Source organism: Agelaius tricolor, unplaced genomic scaffold, assembly GCF_023055355.1.
Source record: "Agelaius tricolor isolate 1412-34295 unplaced genomic scaffold, bAgeTri1.0.p SCAF_29, whole genome shotgun sequence".
NCBI classification, from domain to species: domain Eukaryota; kingdom Metazoa; phylum Chordata; class Aves; order Passeriformes; family Icteridae; genus Agelaius; species Agelaius tricolor.
The window spans coordinates 8,485,222-8,509,061 of record NW_027269289.1 but is presented as its reverse complement, the minus strand read 5'-3'; the positions used below and the strand labels follow the sequence as shown (position 1 = coordinate 8,509,061).

Below are 23,840 nucleotides of genomic sequence, written 5' to 3'. Positions count from 1 at the left end.
CTAACTCCCTTGGGAAATGGGAGAACAGGACAGTGAGCAAAGGTTTTCAGCCTGGGAACACTCCTCCTGTCCAGCTCAGTCCAAATACCATGACTGCCCCAGCACCATTCTGTACTCCTGACACTCTTTGCTGGTTCCTTAAATCAGGCTGTGGGCATGGGCTGGGCATTTCAGCTTCTGGCAGCAACACAAAGAACAGGGCAAAGCCACTGTTTCACGAGTCAGAACAAACAGGCTCTCCTCTTCCCAAACCACATCCTACTGCCTGCAAGTGCACAAAAGCTGCCTGGCAATGCCAAGTGCTGGCTGGGAGGAGGTAGCATGCCTCCGGGTGGGTGCTGGCCTGGGGCTCTGTTCAAGAGCTCCACGTTCCCATTCATTGAAGGCCAAGCACCCTGAGCAGTGAGCTGAAGGCCTCATCCCACTGCTCGGTCCCAACAATGGGGGGAACAAGCTCCAACAGCAGCACTGGCACTGCAGCACCCTGGTCCCTGAGGAGGCATGGGTCACTGCTGGAACACTGGCAGCAAGAGTACCTGTGGACAAAAGCAGTTCAACTTAATCATGAAGTCACCAGGAGAGTGCAAGATTCTCCCACATGAGCACTTTATTCCTAAATACTGGGGAAACACCCCCTGACAGGATGGTGGAACCACCTTTAAGGCAGCTCTGCTAATGACAACACATTTTGTACAGGGGGAACCTTCAGGCAGAACCCTAGAGTGGAATAAAGACATGGAAGGAGCTTTTTCATTCTAACATAGAACAAATGCTTTTATTGCACTGTTAGAAAACTCTGCATAGTTCCAAAAAAAGGATCCCCCTCCACTGACTCAGAACTTCTGGCTTACAACTGCTGCAGCTCAAATGCAAGCACAGGGCGACCGTAAAAGGAAATGCGAACAGGGCACTTTGTTAACCAAGTCAACACAAACACCCACCACCAACACAAGGGGCTGATCTGAGCCCTTAAGTTGCCGTTGACAGTAATCCAGCCCTGACCCACCACCTGAGGGGAGAAGGAAGTTTGCTTTCCAGCCACAAGGGGAATATCCTTTGGGGTGATGTGACTGCCCTGAGCCAGTCAGCTCCTGCCAGGCACAAACCCACAGCCCCGTCCTGGCTCTCACTGCCAGGATTTGCCTGTGTTTCTTCAAGGAAGGCTCCTGCGTGGTTTCTGGTGCCAGTTAGAATACAAAAGGAAAAAGCCTGCTTGACTTGACCACAATACAGAGCTGCATGCATGACTGCCCACGCTGCAGAGCACGAGCCACTGCTCCTTGCTGCCTCCTCCTCACTCAGCCCGGGCTCCTGTGAGCAGGAGTCTGGCTGGAATGGAACATGCAGCCTCTGGCAGTGGCCGTTCAGGGAGCTGTGGAGGTGCCAGAGAGCCCAGCCCCAATGTGCAGTGCTGAGCAGAGTTGGGCTCCCGTGGGCCCAGGGGCTGCAACTAGAGGGCTGCCAGGACAGAAGAGCCTCTGGAGCCCGGCTGGGCGCCACGGTGCTGCCAGGGCCTGCGCCTTGCACTGTAGCAGTGGTCCAGGTCCTTTGTGTTACTGCCTTCCGTTCAGCCTCACAAGTGCAATACTGCTTTTTATCCGCTCGTATTTACAAAGAACACAGCTTGGAATCCCAAGGGCCCCTCAGCTCCCGCTGCAGCCCCGGCGTGCCCGCCCGGGGTTACTGCACGGCCACGGCCGAGGCGCCGTGGATGGACTCCATGACGGCCGCAAAGCGGCTGCACAGGTCGTAGGGGGAGTTGGGCCGGATCTTCGGGGGCTCCTTCAGCACAATGACCTCGGTGGAGCCGTCCAGGAGCCGGGGCAGCAGCTCACCCAGCTTCATCTGCAGCTTTGCTGTCAAGGGGAAAGGAGGACACAGTCAGTGGCAGCAATGGCAGAGGGCTCCAGGCCCCAAGTTAAGGAGCTGTGGTGCCTTCTGCAGGCTCCTCTCCCTGCACTGAGAGCTGCCCAGCCCATCAGCAGGGACGAGCAGTGGCTGCTGAGGCAGAGGAGGCCCCGCACCAGGCAGTCCTGCCTGCCTCCCAGGGCTCCATGAGGAGGCTCCACTGCCACCTGGCTGCCTCAGCACAGGGCCACGTCCCACTGAGACACGAGACACAGAGCTTTCTCTGGAAAGGTGCTCCTGTCCCGGCTGTCAGGTGAAGAATCACTGTGTGCTTCAGGGTGACACTCAAATATTGACTGTGCAATTGAGGGGAATGGAGCCTCCACATCCTGTACACACCCAGACAGGCCAGTTCAGCCCGTGCTGAGCTGGTACCGTCCATGCCCAGGGCAGGTCTGAGGCCCCTGGAGTGCACAATACACCACAGCCACTACGGGGGGAAGAGGAGCAGGCAACCCTTGAGCCAGCCCACGTAACCTGGGAGGGGTGAGCACTCAGCTTCTGGTTCTTTAAAACCTTCTGTGTAACCAAAGGCTGTCACATCCAGTACAGCAACTGAGATAAATTTATCCAATATTAATTTTTACAACCGCATTTTGAGAATAAACCTCTGTGGTTTTGCATAGTTTTCTTTCATCAAGTTTACCCCCTGTTAGTGATAAAAACTCTGCAGGGACTCCCCAGACCTTCATGAACATGTCAAGGCAAGTTAGGACCAATTTGTCTGAAGAGAAACAACCTGAGGGGAGTCACAGAGGCTAACTCCAGAAGAAAGCACAGAACAAGAACAACTGCCCAGAACCAACATTCAGCTCTACAATGACAAACTCCTCTGCAGAAGGCAGAGATGCCCCAAATCTGCTTCCCCATTCCCTCTTCCATAACCTTGGCCTCTGATAACACCTGCTCCTCCTTCCTGAAGGGGAGCATGCCACGCCACTAAGCATGTCAGCATTCACCTGCCTTCCTGGGTACCTCCATTCAGGGAGAAACCCTAAACAGAAGACCCAAGCCCCTCAGGGGAACTCTAAGCCATTCTTGGGACATCAACTGTCCCATTTTAGGGATGAGGGACACTTCTGCAGCTTGTTTTAGTGCAAAAGATTAACTTCTTCTGTAACAGGACTTAATGGGCAATTCAAATGCCCAATTTCTCCTCCCACAATTAGAAAGGCCTTGATGGGCTGCAGTGCAGACACCAAGAATTTAAATTTAGATGGTCCTTTAATTCTTTCCCAGTTCAGATCCCATACTGCCCTGCCCACGAACAGCAGCCATGTCCTACCGTCCATGTCTTCTCGTCCCAAATAGGAGCACCAGCGGTTCCTCATGACCTCGATGGCATCCAGGTCCTCTTTGGAGATCTCAAAGTTGTTCATTAGATGCATGCAGGGGATGATCAGCTCATTCAGGATGCTCACACCCTCTGACACATGAGCTTCTTCACAGCTGACAAAAAGAGAAGCTGCCACCTCGTTCAGCTTCTGGGGGTGGAAGGAGAATTGGGGACAGACTTGTAAAGAACAAGCATGGACCATGGATCACCATCCAGGGAAGGCCCAGCTTGGGCCCTGCACTGGCAGTCATGCAGACAGTAAGGACTAACAGCACCAGGTTCTGGTGGAACAGCCACTTTCAGTCATGGGAAACACCAAACTTGAAAACATATATATTCATACACCTATGTGCAATTTGCTCTATCTGTATACAGAGAGCAAACAGCTCATTTACAATTCTGGTTTGAAGAAGGCAAGAAGCAGATCTGCCTTTGCCTAGACTCCCTGAAACCTATGTGGCATGTTTTTAATTGAATCATTATTATTAGCTTTCCACATTGCTGCTGGCACTCAGCAAGGGGCAGAATCACATTAACAGACATAACAGAAACAGTTACACTGGTCTTGGCTGCCATGGCGCCTGGCTGCCCCCTCCCCTCCTCTCCAAAGTGAGAGCTGAGCTCCTCCATACACACCAGGAGACACTTCCTCCGGTACAAGGCGATCAGCGACTCGCTCACGCCGCGGTTGGTTCCCTTCAGCAGCAGCTTGGTGTTGCTTTGGTAGGCGTAGACCAGGTAGGTGAGTGACTCTTGGTACCTGCAAGAAGAGGGTCAGCTCTGCAGGCTTTGGGCTCTGCCAGGGCCGTGACTACAGCCATTCCCTTGGCTCAGCTCAGGAAACCTTTCCTGCTGGGCCTGGCTGGGAGCATCAGGCTCAATGGGAAAATGGGAAAAGCTGTACTTCCTTGCCAAAGCACAAAAGAACAGATGCCCTATGTCAAGCCATCCCTGCTCCTTTTTGCCCAGAATGCCAAACAAGTGTCTGGGCAGAGCCCCTTAAAACCAAGCTCATGTGCAATGTGTTTGTTCTGTGTTTGTTTTCTGTACTGCTCCAGGAACTGCACTATGAGAGGATACCCCAAGAAGGGCAGAAGGCTGTGTCCAACCTCACACATTTGAAGCTTCAGGTGAGAAAACAGAACTGCTGACAGGGATTAGGTCAATTTGGGGTAATTCTAAGATGCTCTTGTCATGGCTCATGTCAGTTTGCCCACCTGAATTTGGTGGCTTGTCACTGTGAACCACCTTGGAATTCAGTTCTGTTTCCATCCAGGAATAATTTCTGAAAGCCTGCACCATTTAAGGAAAATACAGGTTCTAGAATGGTAAGGAGGAAACCAAGGCCCTTTGAGGGCTCCAAACTATGTGTTTACACAAAGTGTAACATCCATCTCAAGACAGTTCCCTTTTAATACAGGAGTCCAAAGTGAAAAACCCAAAGTGATGGCAATCATTCCTGCAAATCCATCTCTGGAAAACAGAATATAAAGCTCTACTTCCCAAAGGGAAATCTTAGGGGAAACTCTCAGAACTGTCAGGCAGCCAGCCAGCAGCTCAGCTCATATTTTTTAAATGTTAACCAAGCTCGATTGTGGATTCAAGAAGACCTATTAGCAGGTCAAAAAATCTCCCACTGGCCTCAAACACAGGCCATTGTGGCTCAGAAAGAAAAATTTTTGTCACAGTGGCCTTTACTTTTAGCTACAACTTATCTTGTCCAAACACAATTAGAGGAACTTACTTTCTATTCTGGTAGAGTTCCAACCCCGTCAGCAGGTAAATGGACACCTTGCGAAAAAGGCTGTAGTCTTCGTGCCACCTCTGTGGGGAGAGGAGGAAACAGAGCATCAGCCTCATCTGGAACACTCACATGCATAGTCTGGGGTCCCCAGTTCTACCCTTTTAAGTGTTGAAATGTCTCTCATGAGTAACACATACGAATTTAGCCAACTGCAGACACTCCTCCAAGCTCAGATTTCCCTTGTATTCCTTCTCCCTAAGCAGCCTCCTGCAGACACCCACTGCCAACAGGCATGCAGTGAGTGGCCACTGTGCTGGCCACGCAGCCCCATGCCGTGCTCCCCGTTTCCCAGTTTCGACAGAGCCAGCTAGGACAGCATGAAGGATCAGACAGATCTCTGGTCCCTTACCTTGTACTCCTCCATGTCAACATCGTCAGGACCGATTTCGCTCAGCTTTGCCCGTGCCACCTTCATGATGCTGATGGACCTGCTCCATGTGAGTAGAAAGGACAAAAATCACAACAGTGGCCTTGGCCACATCCAGGTGGGAAAAGCCTTCCCTGGAATCCTGAGCACTCACCGTTCATCGTAGCTGAGGTTTTTGTCTGCAAACTGCTCGAGGAGGGTCCGTTCCACCACCTGCTGCGGGGCATTGTTCTGCAGGAAGTAGATGAGCACGTGCTGCAGGCGGGCGTCGTTCTGGGGGGTTGGGGTCTCCTTGGAAAGCAGGTACAGCCGGGAGTACTCCTCATGGAATGCCTGCCAATGGAACACAGGAATGACAGATCCGCCTGTCTGCTGACTGCCACAGAAGCCAACAGGAGCTCAAACCGGTCCTGTTCAGAAGGACTCCTGTGCTGACACCGAGCCTCCTCTGCTGGTGATATCCCAGGGCTCAAAGGAAGCCCACCAACACCTCAGCTCTAAACCAATGGCCCCCACAGCCAGGCACACCCCACGTGTGAAGTGTGAGCTTCCAGAAGTTCCAGGGTGTGTAAATGCCTTTGAGAGAGGGTACAGCTGCCTTAGACCAATTTGGCAACCCTCTGACAAGTGCTCAGGCTGCCAAAATCGACTGGGACACACTTCTACCTGCTGAGGTGCAAGAATATCTTGTGATTTATATTCCCATAGATTACCAGCATGGATGATTCTTTCCATGTGGTATTTTTAGTTAAATTTACCTGCCTGTAAAATCTAACACCAGCTTCAGCATTCACCAGTGGTTATGTTTTCAAACCTCTGTTCACACAGACATTTATTGAGGACATCTTTGACAGCAGATGTCACAAGTAAAGAAGTACGTTCAGGACCAAAAAACCAAATTTTACAGTACTAAAAGAATAAGAAGAAAAAAGTAAAGTTTCTGTTTGTCTTGGCAGGAGGGTGTTCTCTTGCAAGCTCTAAAAATTGTTTTGAACCCATGGATATCTCATCACTGTAAGACAGCAGGAACTGAAATGCAGGGCAAAGGCCATTAACTAGAAGAAAAAGTGCACAAATCGTTCCCTTTACATTCCTGACCTGTCAATATGGCACATACTCTCTATTCTGGAAAAACAGATATCCATACTATTTGATTTAGCAAACAAATCAATACCTTAACAAGCCCTGCTTCAGACCCATCACGATCAAAGGTCTGGCGGGCTTTTGCAATAGCCAGGATGACACCTTGCATGGCTGGACTCAGCATCACCTACCACGAAAGCAGGAGAACAGACACAAACAGGAACAAGGAAAACAGTAACAGACAGGGAAAGAAGAGACAGCATAGTGAAGAATGGAAGAAACTTTCAAAAGGTAAGATTTAAAGGAAATTGTATGAGTACAGGTGTGATAACTGGGGCTGTGAGTTACTTGCATGCTACTGACTCTATCCATCACATGCACTTTACATGCTGGGCTTTTTTTTAGGCATTTAAAGATCTCAAGGCTGGTCACTCCAAACCCTTGAATTTTTAAATTCAACAAGTGAGAAGGTAAAGCAGGCTGGCCATGTCCCCACCATGTCCCAACTCAATCTTCCTAAGACATGTAAAATAAATGCAGAACCTCCTCGAGCCAACATCACTCCAGAACATCTCAAACCTACTCAAGGAGTGACAGCCCCAGTGTTTGTGTGAAATCCAACTCATGCACGTGAGAGAACTTCAAAACACTGCCTGAGCATGTGTGAAAGTGGTTAAAGTCAGATCCCAAAAAAATCAGTGGGCAGGGTATGTAAATTATGCGCTTGGGTTTGAGGTCTTTGACTGAAGCCAGCAAAGAGACTTGTAAAGAAATTAACACAGGTAGGATCGATTTTGATACCGTTGTGCCAGAAAGAGGAATTATGACCAACATGCAGACTGACAAATTGAGTGCTCTTATGGAGCTCCTTTTCTGATGACATTTAAAAATGGAATTATGGACCGATGTGGTCCCTCTTCCCTTCCACAGTAGGAAAACTAACTTTGTACAGGGTGTTGCTTCTATGACAGACACTATGACACCCACCCTTAGGGCAGCTCAAAGCCAGCTAACTACAAAGCTACAGGCTAATGAGCAGCAGTAATTAATTAATTAATCCCTGCACTGGGATCTGTACCTCCTCATTATATCCATCTGCATCGGATCTAACGGGAATCTTCCCCACACTGGGGATTTCCACTTCAGAGACCTGTGAGCTAGTTTGGGCAGCAGCCTCTGCTTCCTGAGTGTCCTGGGGCTGCTCTGCCTGAACTGTGGGGGATGTTTCTTCTGGATGGGCCTTCAGTGGCTCTACCTCCTTGCGCTGTGGCCAAGAAGAAAAAGAAGAGAGAGAGTAAGAAAATCCAAAGCAAAATACAGGAAAGCCAAAGGGGACCGAGCTAAACGTGGCACAGCTACAGAACTTCACAGAAATGGGAAAAGCAAAGGTCTATCAAGAAGAATAATCTGGAGACAAGAAGGGGGAGGTTCTTGGGCCAAGGCTGAGCTCCTACCTCGCACAGAGCTGCCTCGACGCCGTTCTTCTCGTAGGCTTCAGCAGTGTTGGCAATGGCCTTGGCAGTCTGCTCCTTGGCAATCCTGGCGTGCTCCGAGGACAGGGAGTGCACGCTGGGCTCACACACTGATGACTGCTCTGTCAGGACAGACGTGTGGTACTAGTCAGCAAGAGCTGCAAGGCTTTTTTCTCTCATGTTCTAAAATGTTTTGCAGCTTGTCCGTGCAGTTTTACACAGCTGCTGCCTTCCTGCCCAAGGTGAAGGCACTTGAGGCGAGTGTGCGCGTACCCCGTTCCAATGGGAATGGCACATGGCATCAGGGGTTCCCACTCCAGAGAACAGCACTTGTCCACTCCATATTTGTGAAAAAAAGAAAAAGCTGGAAATGAACTGATATTAGCCCATGATGGTTAAGTGAATGGGAAACAGCATTTCTGGGGACAGGCTTGGAAGGATGCACATGCAAAACCAGCAGAACAGCCTTTTGTACTGTCAGGGCAGAGCCTCCAGTAGCTGCCTTTGCTGCCTCTTTCACACCTGCTCCTGCATTCTGACACGTTTGTACAAGGCTTCAACACAGTGGTACTGGTGACCAGCTGGCTGTTCCTGGTTCTGACATAGTTTGCAAATTCAGAGCAAGATTACCTGGTCCTGACTCAGAGGAGAGGTCCTGCAATTCAGAAGTAGGGGAAGGCTCCATCTGAGGAATCTTGCAAGATTGCTCCTCGTCCCACTCCTCTGCCTCCTGCTCCAGGCGCCAGTTGTCCTCCTGGATGTAGTGTCTCAGTTCTGGGGACAAAGCTTCCACTTCCTTCTGGAGCTGTCTAGCCTCTGGGCCCTCATCCTCATCTGCAGGAGATGCAAGACTGGCATAAGGAAACACACTGTGGCAGGGCACCACCCTTAGGGACTAAGCACACACACAGCATCATGGGCAGCCACAGGAAACTGGCTGAGGGGTAAAAGGGGAAAGAAGCCAAATTTTCTACTGGCTCTGTAATTTAAGGTGATCCAGAAGCAAAGGTGCAAAAATAAAGACAAATCTACAGAGTTATCTAAAACAAAGCCCTGTTTTGTTCTACTACTGGACATGATTTACACAGAGCAATTCCAGAACCAGCATCTGCTGATGCAGCTCAGACACATCCTGGTCCAAGGGCTCCAGGTGCACTGGGAACTGCACTGAACTGCCAACTGGAAAGTTCACAGCTGTTGATGACACACCTTCATCTCTGTACAGCAGGTAAAGGTAAGGGCTGCATGGGTTCTATAGCATGAGTATCATGCTGATATTTCTTACTGCTTTTTAGATCTACTCCAGTATTCACTTTTAAAACAGCACAAAACCCAAGCAGCATAAGCTTCAGACAAGTCCTAAAATTTATCAAAAGCAAATGGCAACTTTCTACAGCAGATATTTTTATGCACCCTTTGCAAAATGCTTTAAAAAACAACAAAAAATTGCATTAAATAGGAGAAAAAAAGGGTTTATTTCAGAACTGTCATAAGAAAACAAAGAACATCCTCCAGATCCTCATCAGCCACATTTAGCAATGAACAGAATGTCAGCTCTCCATTGTTTCTTTCCATTTATTACATCAAAATGAGCCACGCGTGAAATTATTGTGTCCTTGTACAGCTGTTTGCCATGTCTAGAGCCACGTGCATAGCAGTGTCTCTACAAAGCACTGGCACTGCAAACACACTAAGTCTGAGCCACTCAGGTACCAATAGCTCTTGGGGAAAGGCTGCACAAAAAAGAGCCCATTTAGATTCAGTGTAATCATCAAAGACCAAGAAAACGAGTCAGGAAGTGTGATAAAAATGGGAGAGATAAAGTAGGAGGTATTTTACATGCCCTGAGGAAACAAATGCTGCCATATAAACACTACAAAAAGTCAAAATGAAGAACACCAGCACTAGATGCATGTTAAATGTGGCAAAAGGGCAGTGTTAGTCTGTACACACAATTCATGCATGAGGTGCTGCTTCCAATCTCACCTGGATGCTTCTCCTGGCAGTTTTCAGCCCTATCAGAGATTTAGAAATGAATCGAGCACGAAGCAGATTATTTAATCCTATCTGAGGTGAAGTTTTGTGCTCTGTCAAAAGACAGCTGTGCTGGAGAAGCTGAGGAACATAATGATCATGCAGGCCAGAGACACAGCACACACACACACGTCATTAACCAGCAGTTGTGGCCGTGTACCTGCACCAACAGGGGACACCTGGCCACTGATGTACATCAGGCAGTAGGCACTGGCATTCCTCAAGCCTCCAAAGGACTCTCGCTCCAGCTCTTCCCATGACGACTCTGTCACTGAGATGTCATTGTACTTGAGCCATCTTTTACGGGGCTGGTCATATATGAAGGCCCAGTAGTGCCCTGCATTTGCTTGTCCCTCATGGACCAGGACTGCATGCAAACGATAGGGAACCTGCAAAGTGACAAGGACATCATTCAGGGTGCAGCTAGGGACTGAGTCTGCCTGACCTCTCTACACCAACAGTGGGAATGTTTGTAGGTGTAGCATGGCACAAGAGTCGAGCAATTTGATAAATTTCTTACTATGTGAAAACTAACTTTTAAGGAAAGAAGAAACAAGATTTTCCTAAGTAAATCTTTCTCTGCTTCATCACTGGAAATTTAAAAATACAGTGAAGGGGGCAATTTAAACCAACGTGTACTAACAAAAATGAGGATCAGCAATCCTAGGTTAATATTGACATACTGAAGCTGCATTTCCTACCTGCTGGAGGAGAGGGTCACAGTACATCTGTTCAATGGACAGGTTTATTCTGGCAATAGACTCCTTCAGATCTGCCAAGAACATCAACCATGAGAGAAATGCATAAAAATTAATGACTACTCATCAGCTATGCTAGCTCCTTTGACTTCAAAAAATTTGAGGCCATGCAGAGAATATCAGATAGACTCAGCACCAGATCTCAAACAGGGACAAAATTATTTGTAGTTCAGGCTGTATCCAGCAAAGCTACAGGGGAGAAACCAGGGGGGCACTGAGGAGGAAAATCCCTACAAGTGCATTTGGCACCAACCTCGCACGTCCTGCTCGATCTCGTTTCTCCATCGCTGCAGACACATCTGAACCAGGTTCAGCTCTTCTTTGGAGACCACGTGAGGAGCTGGACGTTCAGACAGCTCTGCAGGTGAAACAGGAGGCTGGAGATCCATACTGGAGCTCTGCTGTGGTGAAGCATTGGCCACAAATAAAGCTTCATCTTCAGTCCTAGTATCAGTCCTTTCTTGTATGCTGTGGAGCAAAAGCCAAGAGTAGTGGGCAGGTTTTTTAATCTTTCTCTAGTTTTCTTTTTTTGGAAAAGAATACAAAATAAACCAAACAAAAATTACTCCAGAGCTGGAGCAGGATTTCCTTTCCAGAGCAGTATAAAAGTAGAGAGAACAAGTACACTGAAATGTGCTTCTGCCTTCACAGTCCAAACTAAAATATAGGAAGAATACTAAGGAAAATTCTTAGGGAACTCTCTAAGCACAGATCCACAATGAGCAATGCTAAAAATTCCTTCCATTGCTACTAAGAAAATGTGTGTGTTTACTCAGCTTAATTTAGAGTGTTAAACCAACCATGCTGGCCTGGGTTATAATAATCCAATATTGCTGTAATTTACTGGTCAATGAAGCAAAAAAATGAGTAGCCTAACCAAAAAGAGAACATAATTTAGTTGTTAACTGCTGCTTAGGCAAGGAATACAGGGATGCTTTTGGACAAGGAGAAAGAACAGACCAAGATGCAGTGTTTTATTTACACCAACAGAACCAAATGACCAGCAAAGCAGTGGCCCACTACTTGCACAAGCATTTGCACACTACAGTATTGTGTTCACCAGTGCCCAGATAAATAAATAACCCACTTTTGGAACTCCACCCAGGAGCATTTAGTTGGGAGGGGAAGTGTCCTCCTGTGCATCCTTTTTATTTCTGTTTACTGACCTGTTTGGCTGTGAAAGCACGTCCAAAACATTAGGCTTGGCCTGGGAGTGCAGGGGTGTTGTTTGAGAGCTCTGAGCAGAGGAAATTGCCCCAGCTGGCTTTGTAGCAATGAACTCGAGCACATACTGCAGCATGTCAGGCAGTGGAAAGCGGGCTGGGCCAGAGCCATATTCCATGTACCTAGGGAAAAATGCAAGGTGTCGTATGAATGAAGGAATGAGAGGGGTTTAAACCTCATGGGACAAGAGAAGAACAACTTTTTCTGTAATGGGCTACTGGGCTTCCTCACCTCCATTGCCAGTGCAGATGACAGTGTCAACTCTGCTCTTTAAAGAATTTATTCCTATAACAGTATCAGTAAATTAGAAACAATTGAAGAGACAGGTTTGTTTTTGAAAATACACTTCTTTCTCCCACATGTTTCAGAACAAGCACATTGCTGTTTCTGCTTCCCCTACAAGCACCTCTGCTATTGGAAAGCTCATTTAAAAGGAAGCATTTGCACTCTTCCAGAGGGCATAAAATAAAACCAGCTGACTACTCACCTTTCCAGTTTCTGCTGCAGAGTCACCATTTTCTCCTTCAATCTCTTCATTTCCTCCCTTTTCATCTGAATAAGATCTTTATTGCAGTAGAGGTACCTAAACAGAAATACAGAGCCCCGTTTGCCAGGTGAGATTTGTTTACTTCTAACATCCACCATCTTCTGTAAATATTTTAGAATCTTTCCTTGCTCACCCAAACAACCTTTTTAATTTCTTTATTTATAACAAAGCAATAGCTTTAAACATACCGTACAACAGGACAACTCACCTGTCCATATATATAGTCTGGGGAAACTCTAGCTTGGTGTGAATTTTCTCTGGCTGTCCTAGTGACTGATTGAACTCAAATCGGGAGAGTTCAAAGGTCAGAACTGGTGGAAGTTTTGTAAACCAGCGCTGTAACAAAAGCAGAAATGCCCCCAGAGGGAAATGTTTTAAGATGACTGCTAATGGAACATTTTAGACTGATCCTATATGATTTCAGACTGATTTAAAAGTCTCTGTCTTTAAGCACAGAATTAGGTTTTGTTTGCAGAGTGACTAGTCAGAAAGCCAAATTTTACAAGTTAGTAATTTATGCTTCCATTTTATATTTTTACTGTGAAAAAGCCTCATAATTGCTCTCAAGATTACTTGTCATTGCCTGATGCATCCAGCTTGATGGATTATTAAGTCCAGCACTGAATTTTACAAATTAGTTGAGGCTACACACAATCTACACATCATCTAGGAGCCCCCAAGAGAGTTCTTTTCATTGGAAGATCACATGCAGTGATGAACAAACCAGGAGTCCTCCTGCAGCACCAGAATCCTTATTCTCTCTCAGTCTACTTGCAAACTACTTGATTTAGGGGATTCAGACAAGACCCCCAACTACTTTCCGTAGCTTCATACACTATTTCAAAGAGTTATGCTGAAAGAAAAATTCTCAATTGAATTTACACTTCCTCTTGCTCTTCCTGAATTCACAACAACTTCCAGTGTCCACTGCCAGAAACTTCCTTTACCTATTTTAGCTTGGCACCATCCACTTCATGCTCCCCCTCTGGGTTCAGGATGAGCACACTAAGCTCCTCGTCCTTTGTGGAATTCATGTCAGATGTGCTGAAGCAACAGAACTCCCCCACACCAGAGCCTTCTAAGCAGCAGCCCATAACCACAAAGGAGGAATGATTTATGCTCCCATAGTCTGGGAAAAGTTTCTGTTAATTCCACTGCTGCTTTGACTTTCAGCACACTTGCCTAGGTGCTCAAGAGACAAAATCACCTTATTCCCTATGTCCCCTGTCATGCCACCCTTTACCCACCACATCCTAGGAAGTGAAACTAAGATGCACAATTTTCCCAGTAAGGCTTCTCAGAAATCAAGGCAGAGCCTTTTCCTCTTATCTGTGCAGACAGAAGAATTAAAACAGCTCCATGATGGGTCGAATTTCCCTTAATTTTGGGAAAGAATTTTGAGGAACTAAAAAAGCTTGAATTGAAACAAAGCTGCCTGATGAGCTCCAATGTGCCTTTATCTCCAGTGCCAGCCAACACCAGCTACACCCACATCCCCTAAAATGCACCTGAACTGCTTCAGGCAGAAACCAGGAAAACTCAGGACAAACACTTGAGTCCAGTCAGAACAGGGCTCCCCTGCTCAATACTTTGTTTCTCCTTTGCTAGTTTAACACAGCAACACAATTTTCAAACATTCTCATAGAACTGAAATACTCTTCCCTGCCCTGCCTACACCAGATACCTTTGTCAATGTTGTTTCCCAGCCTCTCTCCAAGCTAACTTTTGCTGCACTTACACACAGAGGATGCTGAATGCAATGGTGCTTCTTCACCTTGCTGCAACTAAGTTTTTTATGATTGGTTTGTGATTAGTGAGATTAAAAAAAAAAAAAAGAAAAGAAATGAAATCATCACAGTCAGAAAATAAGAGTGAAACCAAGAAGAAAAATCCAAAACCGTACACAATATAATAGGGAGAAAGAGACAAATTCCAAATGGCATACCATGGAGTTAAGCACTGTACTTTTACCCTCCGAAAATATGGAGGCAGTAGGTCTCCCCCTACTCAGGTACAGGTAGGCTTCAACAGAAAGAGAGAGACTTGATCACACTCAACTCAGAGGCAGACATTGACCTTTGCAATTTAAAATAAACTCTCTGAACTGTTACACAGGACATCACATCTTTATAAATCAGCAAAGACAGTGTCTAACCACACTTAGTGTCTGAACACCTAACACTAACAGACATTTACATGAGATTCCAGGTATCCAGAAAATGTTTTTTATTCATTTCTTAGAGAACACTCACATTTGCCATTTAAAGTTATCAGAGTAACCCTGCACTGTGTGTGCTGCACTTTTCTGCAGCAGGCAACCAAAGGCTCAACAAAAAAGGTCAAACTAACCTCCTGTCCATACTTCACTGACTGAGATGCTGTTGCCTCATCCATCTCTCCCTCCACCATGGCTCCTTCCAAGCACTCATTCAAGTTCCGGTAACCATTTACCTGAAGGGGATACTGACCAAAGGTCTCAATCTTGGAAAAACTGTTGCCTGGATGATGGAAACCATACAGAAACCATGAGCTAACTCAAGAGAACAAAACATTCTGGTTAACTCCAAAACACTCAAAGGAGTTAAAAATTGAGTCTATCAAAGCCTTAACTCACCCTCATGGACACCCTCAGTCAGGAAAGTCCCATAGAAGAGCTGCACCATTGGGTTTTCGGATTTGTCCCCAAGGCTCCTGTTTCAGAGAGCAAAAGCACACTTTCATTGGCAGCTGGAGGCTGCAAAAGAACCCCAAGTCATAATCTAAGCCTCTGCTTGGGGGCCTACAGCAAAAGTACATTTTTCTATCCAAGCACTAAATAAAGAGGAAGCTTCTCATTAATTTTCATGTTCCAAAGCACATGATAAAACTTACACTGGCAAGCGTGGAAAAAAAAAAAGGTTAAAAAAAAGCTTCTGAAAGGAAGTTTCAAACTACCAGAGCTTTTCTGTTCACCGGGGCTGCTGAGCTCCCTCAAAAGCTCATTTACACTGCAGGCCATATTGGCACTGAGTGAAGTCTCACACTCACCAACAGGAGATGCAGATACAACATTTCAAGCTTAGTAAGCCTCATCCACAGGAAGCAAAGAACACTCATTTGCTCAAAATTTTCACATAAAGTCCTCCAACTTATTAAAAGCCTCCTTAGGTCAAACTCCTGAGACCACACAGCACTCACGTGACATTCACAGTGAGCTGGAATGCGTCCTCCAGCCAGTCCAGTAGTTTGTGTGTAAATTCACTCACATCTTGCTGGAAGAGAGACGAGAGTGGAGAGTCAATTGTGACACCCACCAGAAGGTGTTCCCCCAGTCTGCTGGCACTGCTGCCCCCACTCAGCCGAGCTAAGTGAGACTCAAGTGCTGTGCTGATTTAGACTGATAATGAACTCTGCTTATCTGAACACTAGATCAGAGGAAATTACCGTGATCGCTCCCTGACTACGCAGATGGCGCTGGGTAGTGCCATGCTAGGCTGGCTGGGTAATTAGCACGCACGTACATTCTACTCTAATGACACGGGGACAGCTGCTTGTCGGCTGACAAACATGGGAAAAGGCCTCTGAAAGTACCAGCAGCATGAGGCAAAATGGGGTTGCCGTGGCTATGACTGCTGGTTTGAAGAAAGCAAACGGCTTTTCAACGTGGTTTTACCTGTGGTTGTTCAGCTGATCTAAACACGTCCCTCAAGAGTTCCAGTGCTGCAGAAGGGTCTACAAACTTACGCCATGTCCCCAGCATTAATGCAAACAGACACTGAAGTTCTTGCATGAATGCAATATTTCTTTTTCCCTGCATTGCAAAAAGAAGAAAAGTCAAAGCCTTCCTGCAGCTCTTAAAAGCATCATCTTAAAACATAGTGCTACTGAACGCCACAGGCACATATCGTAAAAGGTACCCAACCAGCTGCACACTGGCTCAAATACCACTTCTTCTACTATGCCTGCAAACCAACGAGTCATCTGGAGCTGCCAAAGAAGTTTTATAGGAAAAAACATCTCCCCACACAGCAGTTAAAGGCTCTAGAGGACAGAGATACAAGAAGCAGCCCTTTTCTTTCCTATCCTGATTCTGTCTTTGAGAATTTCCTAATTTTATCTTAAACGCAGCCAGATGATTTTAAAGCCACAGGTCTCAGATGGCCCCAAATTAAATCTGGTTAGAGAAAGAGCAGAAGGCTACACCACAAAAGAGGGGAAACTTGACAGTGTTACTGAATCAAAACTTACAGTGTGACTACGACAACTTTCAAGCACATTCTGTGGGAGGGAGTACCCAAGGACCAGCCTCCGGAAATCTGGCAACTGAAACAGAGACTGAAAGGAGAGGAAAGGTAAAGCTTGGTCAGCACCTGCAAGGACTGGACTCACTGCAATCTGATGCCCTGTTTTCACTCTGACTTGACAGGTTTCTTTTGTAACTCCACATTCCCAATGGTCCTGTGTTACTGAACGCACGTTTACGGTGTGAGCAGCCCCTTGCTGGACCAGCACAGAATCAGAATCATGGAATTAACTAGGCTGGAACAGACCTTTGAGATCATCAGCATGTTTGTACCCACCCAAGGGTGAAATCTCATTCTGCCATTTCAAGGATAGAGATAAACCTTTTAGGAAAATCATTCTATTTTGCACAGGCAGGCTCAGAAAAGCATCCAAGAACAAGCCATGGTGAGAAGAACCTATTTGCAGCTTTCTTACTTCCTCTCAGAGCTGAAGACAAATGATTAACATCTCTCTGCTGATGTGAAATGGTTAGGAGAGACAAATCTGCTCAGTTCCACTTACAATTGTCTCTTCTTCAGATCATTACTAATAATATATGCTGCCTAGCTGTTTATTTGTCCAAGCATCTATGCCAGTGTATTCCATTAACTGAAATATGATACACCATGTGTTATCGAGCCAACAATAACTGCAGTAAAATTAAATTACCAGTTCACTTTGCCAGGCAAGCTTCTATCATTTCAGAAGGCACTTGGCCATCGCTGCACAACTCCCTGCATACAGACACACAGATTCTCTGTATCTGTAGCTATTTTTAAGTAAAGCCTATTTAACTGCTCTTTGGCTCTTTCTGTACAGGCACATCACATAAACACAGAAGTTTGTGTTTGAGCAGGGTCACGTTCACTCATCTGCATACGATGACTCCCTCACAGAACTGCTGCATGTTTACTTCTAACTGAGAAACATTCTGACTCCAAGACCATAGCAAGTTTGATATGAGAGAATTTTTTTGCTGATTACCTGTATAACAGCACTAAACCAACACGTATTTCCTATATTTTTCATTCCAACAGGCCAGTCACCCGCCCTTCTCCAGTCACTCTGCTTGGGGTTCTCTCCCCAGACTTCACAGCGTTTCCTTTTGGAGCGGTTTTTGTTTTCAGCAGAATGGGCCTCCTGTGGTCTGTCACAAGAGATAAACACTGTGCTGTAAAAGCTACAGCAACCAAACTCCCCTCCAGCCAGTAGGTGTCCACCTGGCAGGTGATCCAGGGTAGCTCTACAGTTTGCAGTCTCAGAACCCACTGATACCTGGGAAAGCCAAAGTGGGGGGTTTTACAGCTCCACTGACCTTTCAGCTGCATCCCTTTCTGCAGCTGGGGCTTTGGGTGATTCCAGTGGTCTGACAGTGTTGGCTGTGCGGAGGTTGTCTTGGTTGTGAGCAGCAGGTACAGCACCAACATCTAGAAGTAGAGGCAGCATTCTGATCAGTTTTCCACCAGCAGCAGCAAACATTCTCTTTAAGAGGAAATTCTAGAAAACATCATACTTCACAAACGTGGCTCTTCAACCAATACAAGCAAAATTTTCTAGCTCAAGTTTTAAACAGAAATCCCTGTTCAGATCATGCCAGGCAGCCTAGGAGCCACTGAGCTGGATGAGGAGAACAGGGCAAAGCATGCAGCTGTGCACCACCCAGATTTCCTTACAGCTAAATTCAGAGCTTAAGGAAACAGTTCAGAGCTCTTGAAATAGAGAGACAGGATCATCAGCTTTTAAATTGTGATGCGTCACCTCCAAACATGATTAAAACACTACTAAGTGATCAGTACTGGCAAAATATGCACCAGAACAGAAGCTGGAGGGATGTGTTGCTGGCAGAAGCAGGAGGATGGATATTTCCCCTTTGAGCTCACACAAACACATGAAGCTGAAGGGGTAAGCAGAGGTGAAGCTTACCCTGTGGGAGCTGTTTGCCCACCACACTCCCTTCCCAGGAGGATGGCTCTGCAGCAGCTGGGCTCTGCACTGGCTCTGGAGCAGGGTCCTCTGTCAGGAAGGTGACTGCTTCCATGAGATCTCCATCAGCAGCCTAGGAGAATGAGAGGGGAAAGCAAAGCACCAGTGAGGAGAAGAACAGCAAAGGATTTGCCCTTTGCCTCTCATGCACCCAGGCTGATCCTATATCACTCTCACAAGCCACACATGGACCCTTCTAACAAGGACCAGCCCATCATCAGCTGACAAACACACCAGCAAACACCTGTGTGCTATGTTGGGTGGGAGCCTGAACTTGCCTGACTTTTTGGACAAAATCAGAGCTCTCTTTCCCCAAAACTATGGCAATATGCACCAACCTTTAGAGCAGCAAGCAGGAATGCTGAATCCTGAATTCCTGTGATCTCTTTCATCTGATTTAAGAGCACCTGGCAATCCTATGTGCAAGAAGTAAAGAAAGCTTATGTGAAAAGGTGACCAGGATGGACATCAAGCTGTTTCTGCAAGGCTTGCTGAGGGCCCAGCACAGCACTGCTTCTTTCCTTCCTTTCTGCTGACACACTGACACTCAAGCCCAGTCACACTTGCTTGATGCAAACAGCAACAGCTTGAGCATCGCACTCAGGTTTTTTCCCTGCTAAAGTCACAGACAAACATTCAACCCCTGGTATCCTCAGGAGAGTGCAGGCAGGCCTGGGAGGCCAGGCCACCCTCGCTGTGGGATGTGCAGCACCCGTGGTGGGAAGGGGCTCCCCACCCCCGAGGCAGTGGCATGTGCAGCAGGACATATAAGGCGGCCGCCTGCTCACAGGGCACGGTCAGGAGCTATTTTCAGTGTGGTGGCACATGCCATTTGTGCATGTCACTTCTTACTGACAATAAGGTGTCAGAGCAAGGGCCCAGGAGCCTGTTATTGCTCCTCCTTCCCACTCCACACAGACCACTTGAGGTTTGGTGAGACGCTGCTCAAGGCCCCATGCTATGGTTGGTTCAGCCACTTAAAACAAATGATAACAGAAACTCTCTTTACCAGACTTATAAAATCCTTGCAGCCTAGGCTTACCACAGGGTGGTCACTGCACATGGCAAGCACAAATAACCTCAGTCAATGACTGCTAGGAGAGGCACCTCTCCACAAGGAGCCTCCCAGCACTGGGGGTCCCACCACCCCTGTTCATAGCTGCAGTTCAGCTGATGCTGCTGCCAACGGCTCACTCTGGGTGACAACTGAGATGCAGCTCCATAACGCTGGCATTGCATGTGGTATGGGAAAAACATTGCAGCAGGAACAACTGCTAGGTCTGGGTCGTGTATCTTGATTTACAGAGGCTGTAGAGGACCCTGCAGTCAGCACAGCCTGATCAATCCCAGTTCCTTAAGATCACACTTTTAATTAATCTTAACCAGCAAAGCTGCAGGCAAATGAGCTCAAGTTTCTACTTACTCTCACCATTGAGAAAAAAAATTAAGATGCTTCCAGGCCACTGGAGCACAAGTTCCACCAACTACTATTTGAGCCCCCCACCCATACTAGTCATGTGTGTGGATGATACTCCACGCACAAAGACAGCCCACACCTGTGTCAGCTATTCAAACAAAAAACTCCTATTTTGGTGGCAATTCTCTGTCCCATTTAAAACACTACTTTTGCTCAACTTTTACAAGAAAGAGCACATATGTGTGCAACCCCCCTCAGCTTGTCCCGCATGCTCTTTTTATCCTGAGAAAAGCCAAGACACCCTGGAACACCTCAGAAGCCCCAGGAGGAGCTGCCTGATGAGAAGCCAAGGCTGAGAGGCTCGGGGCAGGCATAGTCCCACAAAGGCAAACCACTTAAATCATGTTGCTAATTTTGCTGCCTTAGCGCGTGCCGTGCGTGTCGGCTGACCCCACCTTGCGCCGCAGGGCGGATTTTTCCAGTGGAGAAAAAACCCCACAAACACCCTTGCTAATACACTGCACTATAATAATGAAACCCGAGGCAGGACAGGGCATGATTTTCTGGGGTTTTTCTGCTCCAGCACACAGAGAACTCACAAAGGCTGCTGTAAGCATAAAAGCCAATTAGTGATCCTCTGCTCTAAGTTACCATTTAATATTTCAATGATTTGTGCGTCCTTTTATTCAGCCTTTGAGGAAAGGTTTGTGCTAACAGCAGAGAGCTTATCCTGTACCACTTTTGAGAGGGTTATGGCTGCCTGGCAGCCCACAGAAGCCACCAGGAACCACTCTTTGTGCAACCAATTAGTTAAGATTTTGGGGATTGTGCGTGGTTTTGTTGCCATAACTAGTCTGGTTATTGCTTTCTGAGGTTACACGCCATGGGGCTACAAAACAAGCTCTGTAGCTGGTAATTAACACCAGTGTGCTGCCACTGCTAACACACCCTGCACTTGCAAACCCAAACTGAACCAAAGCCCTACCTGCTGGAAAAATAACAACCCAAACCCAAATCCTATTAGTATTAAATTACAGCAACAAGAGATGAGTACAAAACCAAGAGGCTGAGAGGAAGGAGGATACTAGAGATAAAATTACAAGGTCAGCCAGGAATGATGGAATAGAAAGGTTTTGCTATTTTCCTGCTCTGAGGTGACTCATCGCCCTCAGAAGTTTGTTTTCAAGAGAAACTGTGAACAGGGAAAGGAGCAAATGCAGTGCAAGAGTTCAAGGGGGTTCCAGAAATAACCACACACAAGGAGGAGGAAGGCTGGAGCACAGAAAAGGCACCCAGAGCCTTGGCCTTCAGCCTCTGCTCCTCAGCCACACTTTTATCGTGGGGGAGAATGGATATGGAGAGAGCTGGAAACCCACAGGCGGCAGCAGGAACAAAGCCCACGTTCCCGGCCAAGGCTTTCACAAACCAATACCCGTCACAACAAGAAGCAGCAGGCAGCAACCTCGGGCTGCATTAACGTGCGCAAGATGCACACAGAGGGCCCGGTCTGGTCCCTGTCCCCACCAGACCGGGGCACGGCTGCTGCATTAATGCCACTCCTAACGCACAACCAAAGGGCTGATACCCTCACTCCATCCCACCCTGTAACTCTGACCTCTCTGAAACGCATCTCTTGGGTCCTAAGAGCACCGAGATGCTACAGGACAGTGCAGAGCCCCGCGTCAATTCGGGACGGTCTGGGCTTCAGTCCCCTGAGCACTGACACAGCCTCGCGTCCGGGTCCGGGTCCGTGTCCGGGTCCCTTCAGAGCCGATTTCCGCAGAGCCCTGAAGTTTGGGAGCAACAGTTTTCGCTGACTTGCCCCGGGAGGTGCTGCCCGGCGGCGGGGAGGGCACACGCGTTTCTGCTCCCCGCAGAGCGGCGGGTGTCTGAGCGCCCGCCCGAGCCCTTTCCCGTGGTACCGGCGCATCGCGCGGCGCCGCGCGGAGCCCGTTATTCCCAACGAAACCCGACGGGGCGGGCTCCGGGAGCGCGCAGAGCGGGGAAGCGCTGCGGGCCGGCCCCGAGCGGCCGCGGGCCGCGGGCTCGGGGCGCAGCGGGGCCGCCGCGCTGCGAGGCTCGGTCCGGCGGCAGCCCCGGCCCCGCGCGGGGGGCGCCGCCCGCCGCCCTCCTCGCCCTGCCGCGGGCTCGCCCCGCCGCTCCCCCGCCCCAGCAGCCCCGGCGCCCCCGCCCGCCCCGCGGGCTCGCGCCGCCGTCTCACCTCGCCTCCGCCGCCGCCCCGGGCCCGCAGCTCGGCCGTCATGGGGCCGCCGGCAGCGGCGCCGTCCCGCACAGCGCACGCGCGGCCGCTCCGGTTCCGGCCGCGCCGCCCGCCGGGGCCGCGGCCGCTCGTGCCCGTCTGTGTGTCCGTCCGTGTGCCCGTCCGTGTGTCCGCCCGTGCCCGTCCGTGTGTCCGTCCGTGTGCCCGTCCGTGTGTCCGTGTGTCCGCCCGTGCCCGTCCGTGTGTCCGCCCGTGCCCGTCTGTGTGTCCGTCCGTGTGCCCGTCCGTGTGCCCGTGTGTCCGCCCGTGTGTCCGCCCGTGCCCGTCCGTGTGTCCGTCCGTGTGCCCGCCCGTGTGTCCGCCTGTGCCCCCGCCCGTGCCCCCGCCCGTGCCCGTCCGTGTGTCCGCCCGTGTGCCCGTTCGTGCCCGTCTGTGTGTCCGTGTGACCGCCCGTGCCCGTCCGTGTGTCCGTCCGTGCCCCCGCCCGTGCCCTCGCCCGTGCCCTCGCCCGTGCTTGTCTGTGTGTCCGTGTGTCCGCCCGTGCCCGTCCCTGTGTCCGCCCTTGCCCGTCCGTGTGTCCGTCCGTGTTCCCTCCCGAGAAGCCTCCGATCATCGCCCCGAGTCCGTTCTCCCTCGTCCCCCACCCCAGCAGCCGGGAACAGCGGCCCAGCCGGCGTTCTGCCCTGGCCGCGCCCCTCCATACTGATAAAAGTGAATTATTTTCTTTCAGTTACAACAGTAATAAACCCCCCTCCCCTTTGTGGTCCTGCAGGTGTCCGCCTGTGCTGCCCGGTGCTGCCGGTGCTGCCCGGCAGGAGGCTGCGAGCAGGCGGCTGGAGGAGGATGGACTGGGATGCTCCAGGGGTGGATGCACCCCGGGGAAAACCTCGAGGAAAAGGCTCAAAGCAACGAGGGCCTGGCATCTGCTTTCTGCTCCAGCCCAACACATGCTTTTTTGGGCCTGGGTGAACCAGCAGGAAATAGACATTTCTCAGATTTGCTGATCCAAAGGGCTCTATGTTGTTGGCACAGCCCAGATTCTACCTTTCTCTTAATACAAGGATACTGAAATGGAGATGCCCCAGCAAGGGCCCCGGGGCTGTGCAGGATGCAGGTGTGTGTGAGCAGACCCCACGCTGTCAGCAGTGCAGCAGCTGGACCTGCTGATGAGATGTGGCTCAGGCACCTGGGCAGCTTGATTCCACCTGAGGAGCCAGTGGGGCTCAGCTCTCTTGGGGGAAACTGGTGAAAACCTCCTCCTGCATCATCAGGAATGTGTCGGTTGCAATCCTCTGCCTGCGTTTGTCCCCACTGGGCTCTGAAGCTCCTGTGACACTCATGGCATTGGCATTTCCAGCAGAGCTGTGGCACTGCACGAGGAAGGGGACAGTAGGGTCACACAGTGCCACTGCCATACCCTGGT

General features: G+C 48.9%; 1 protein-coding gene across 3 annotated transcripts; it reads right to left on the bottom strand.

Moving 5' to 3' along the window:
* Positions 1–746: 746 nt before the first annotated feature.
* USP28 (ubiquitin specific peptidase 28) lies at positions 747–22,553 on the bottom strand. Of its 3 annotated transcripts, XM_071449540.1 has the most exons (26): positions 22,418–22,552; positions 19,118–19,195; positions 18,720–18,852; positions 18,112–18,223; positions 17,781–17,943; positions 16,761–16,847; positions 16,186–16,323; positions 15,711–15,784; positions 15,148–15,224; positions 14,883–15,031; positions 12,742–12,869; positions 12,474–12,569; positions 11,929–12,108; positions 11,016–11,230; positions 10,706–10,776; positions 10,165–10,393; positions 8,601–8,804; positions 7,953–8,092; positions 7,577–7,762; positions 6,590–6,685; positions 5,570–5,748; positions 5,398–5,476; positions 4,989–5,068; positions 3,881–4,004; positions 3,194–3,392; positions 747–1,856 (listed from the first exon to the last, which is right to left on the bottom strand). In XM_071449540.1, the coding sequence occupies exons 1-26, from the start codon at positions 22,457–22,459 to the stop codon at positions 1,681–1,683; spliced, it is 3,435 nt and encodes a 1,144-aa protein (XP_071305641.1). In that variant the 5' UTR covers positions 22,460–22,552; the 3' UTR covers positions 747–1,680. The 3 variants fall into 3 exon arrangements, with proteins under 3 accessions (XP_071305641.1, XP_071305642.1, XP_071305643.1); XM_071449541.1 differs by lacking the exon at positions 19,118–19,195 and having other exon boundaries at positions 22,418–22,531; XM_071449542.1 differs by lacking the exons at positions 6,590–6,685; positions 7,577–7,762 and having other exon boundaries at positions 22,418–22,553.
* Positions 22,554–23,840: the final 1,287 nt, after the last annotated feature.

Bases quoted from the DNA above. Each gene is read 5' to 3' on its own strand.
- USP28 (XM_071449540.1), bottom strand. From the start codon at position 22,459: ATGACGGCCGAGCTGCGGGCCCGGGGCGGCGGCGGAGGCGAG. The intron at 15,785-16,185 runs GTAAAACCACGT...TCTCTCTTCCAG, and splicing joins GATCAGCTGAACAACCACAG to CAAGATGTGAGTGAATTTAC. The intron at 3,393-3,880 runs GTGTGTATGGAG...TTCCACCCCCAG, and splicing joins ACCGGAGGAAGTGTCTCCTG to AAGCTGAACGAGGTGGCAGC.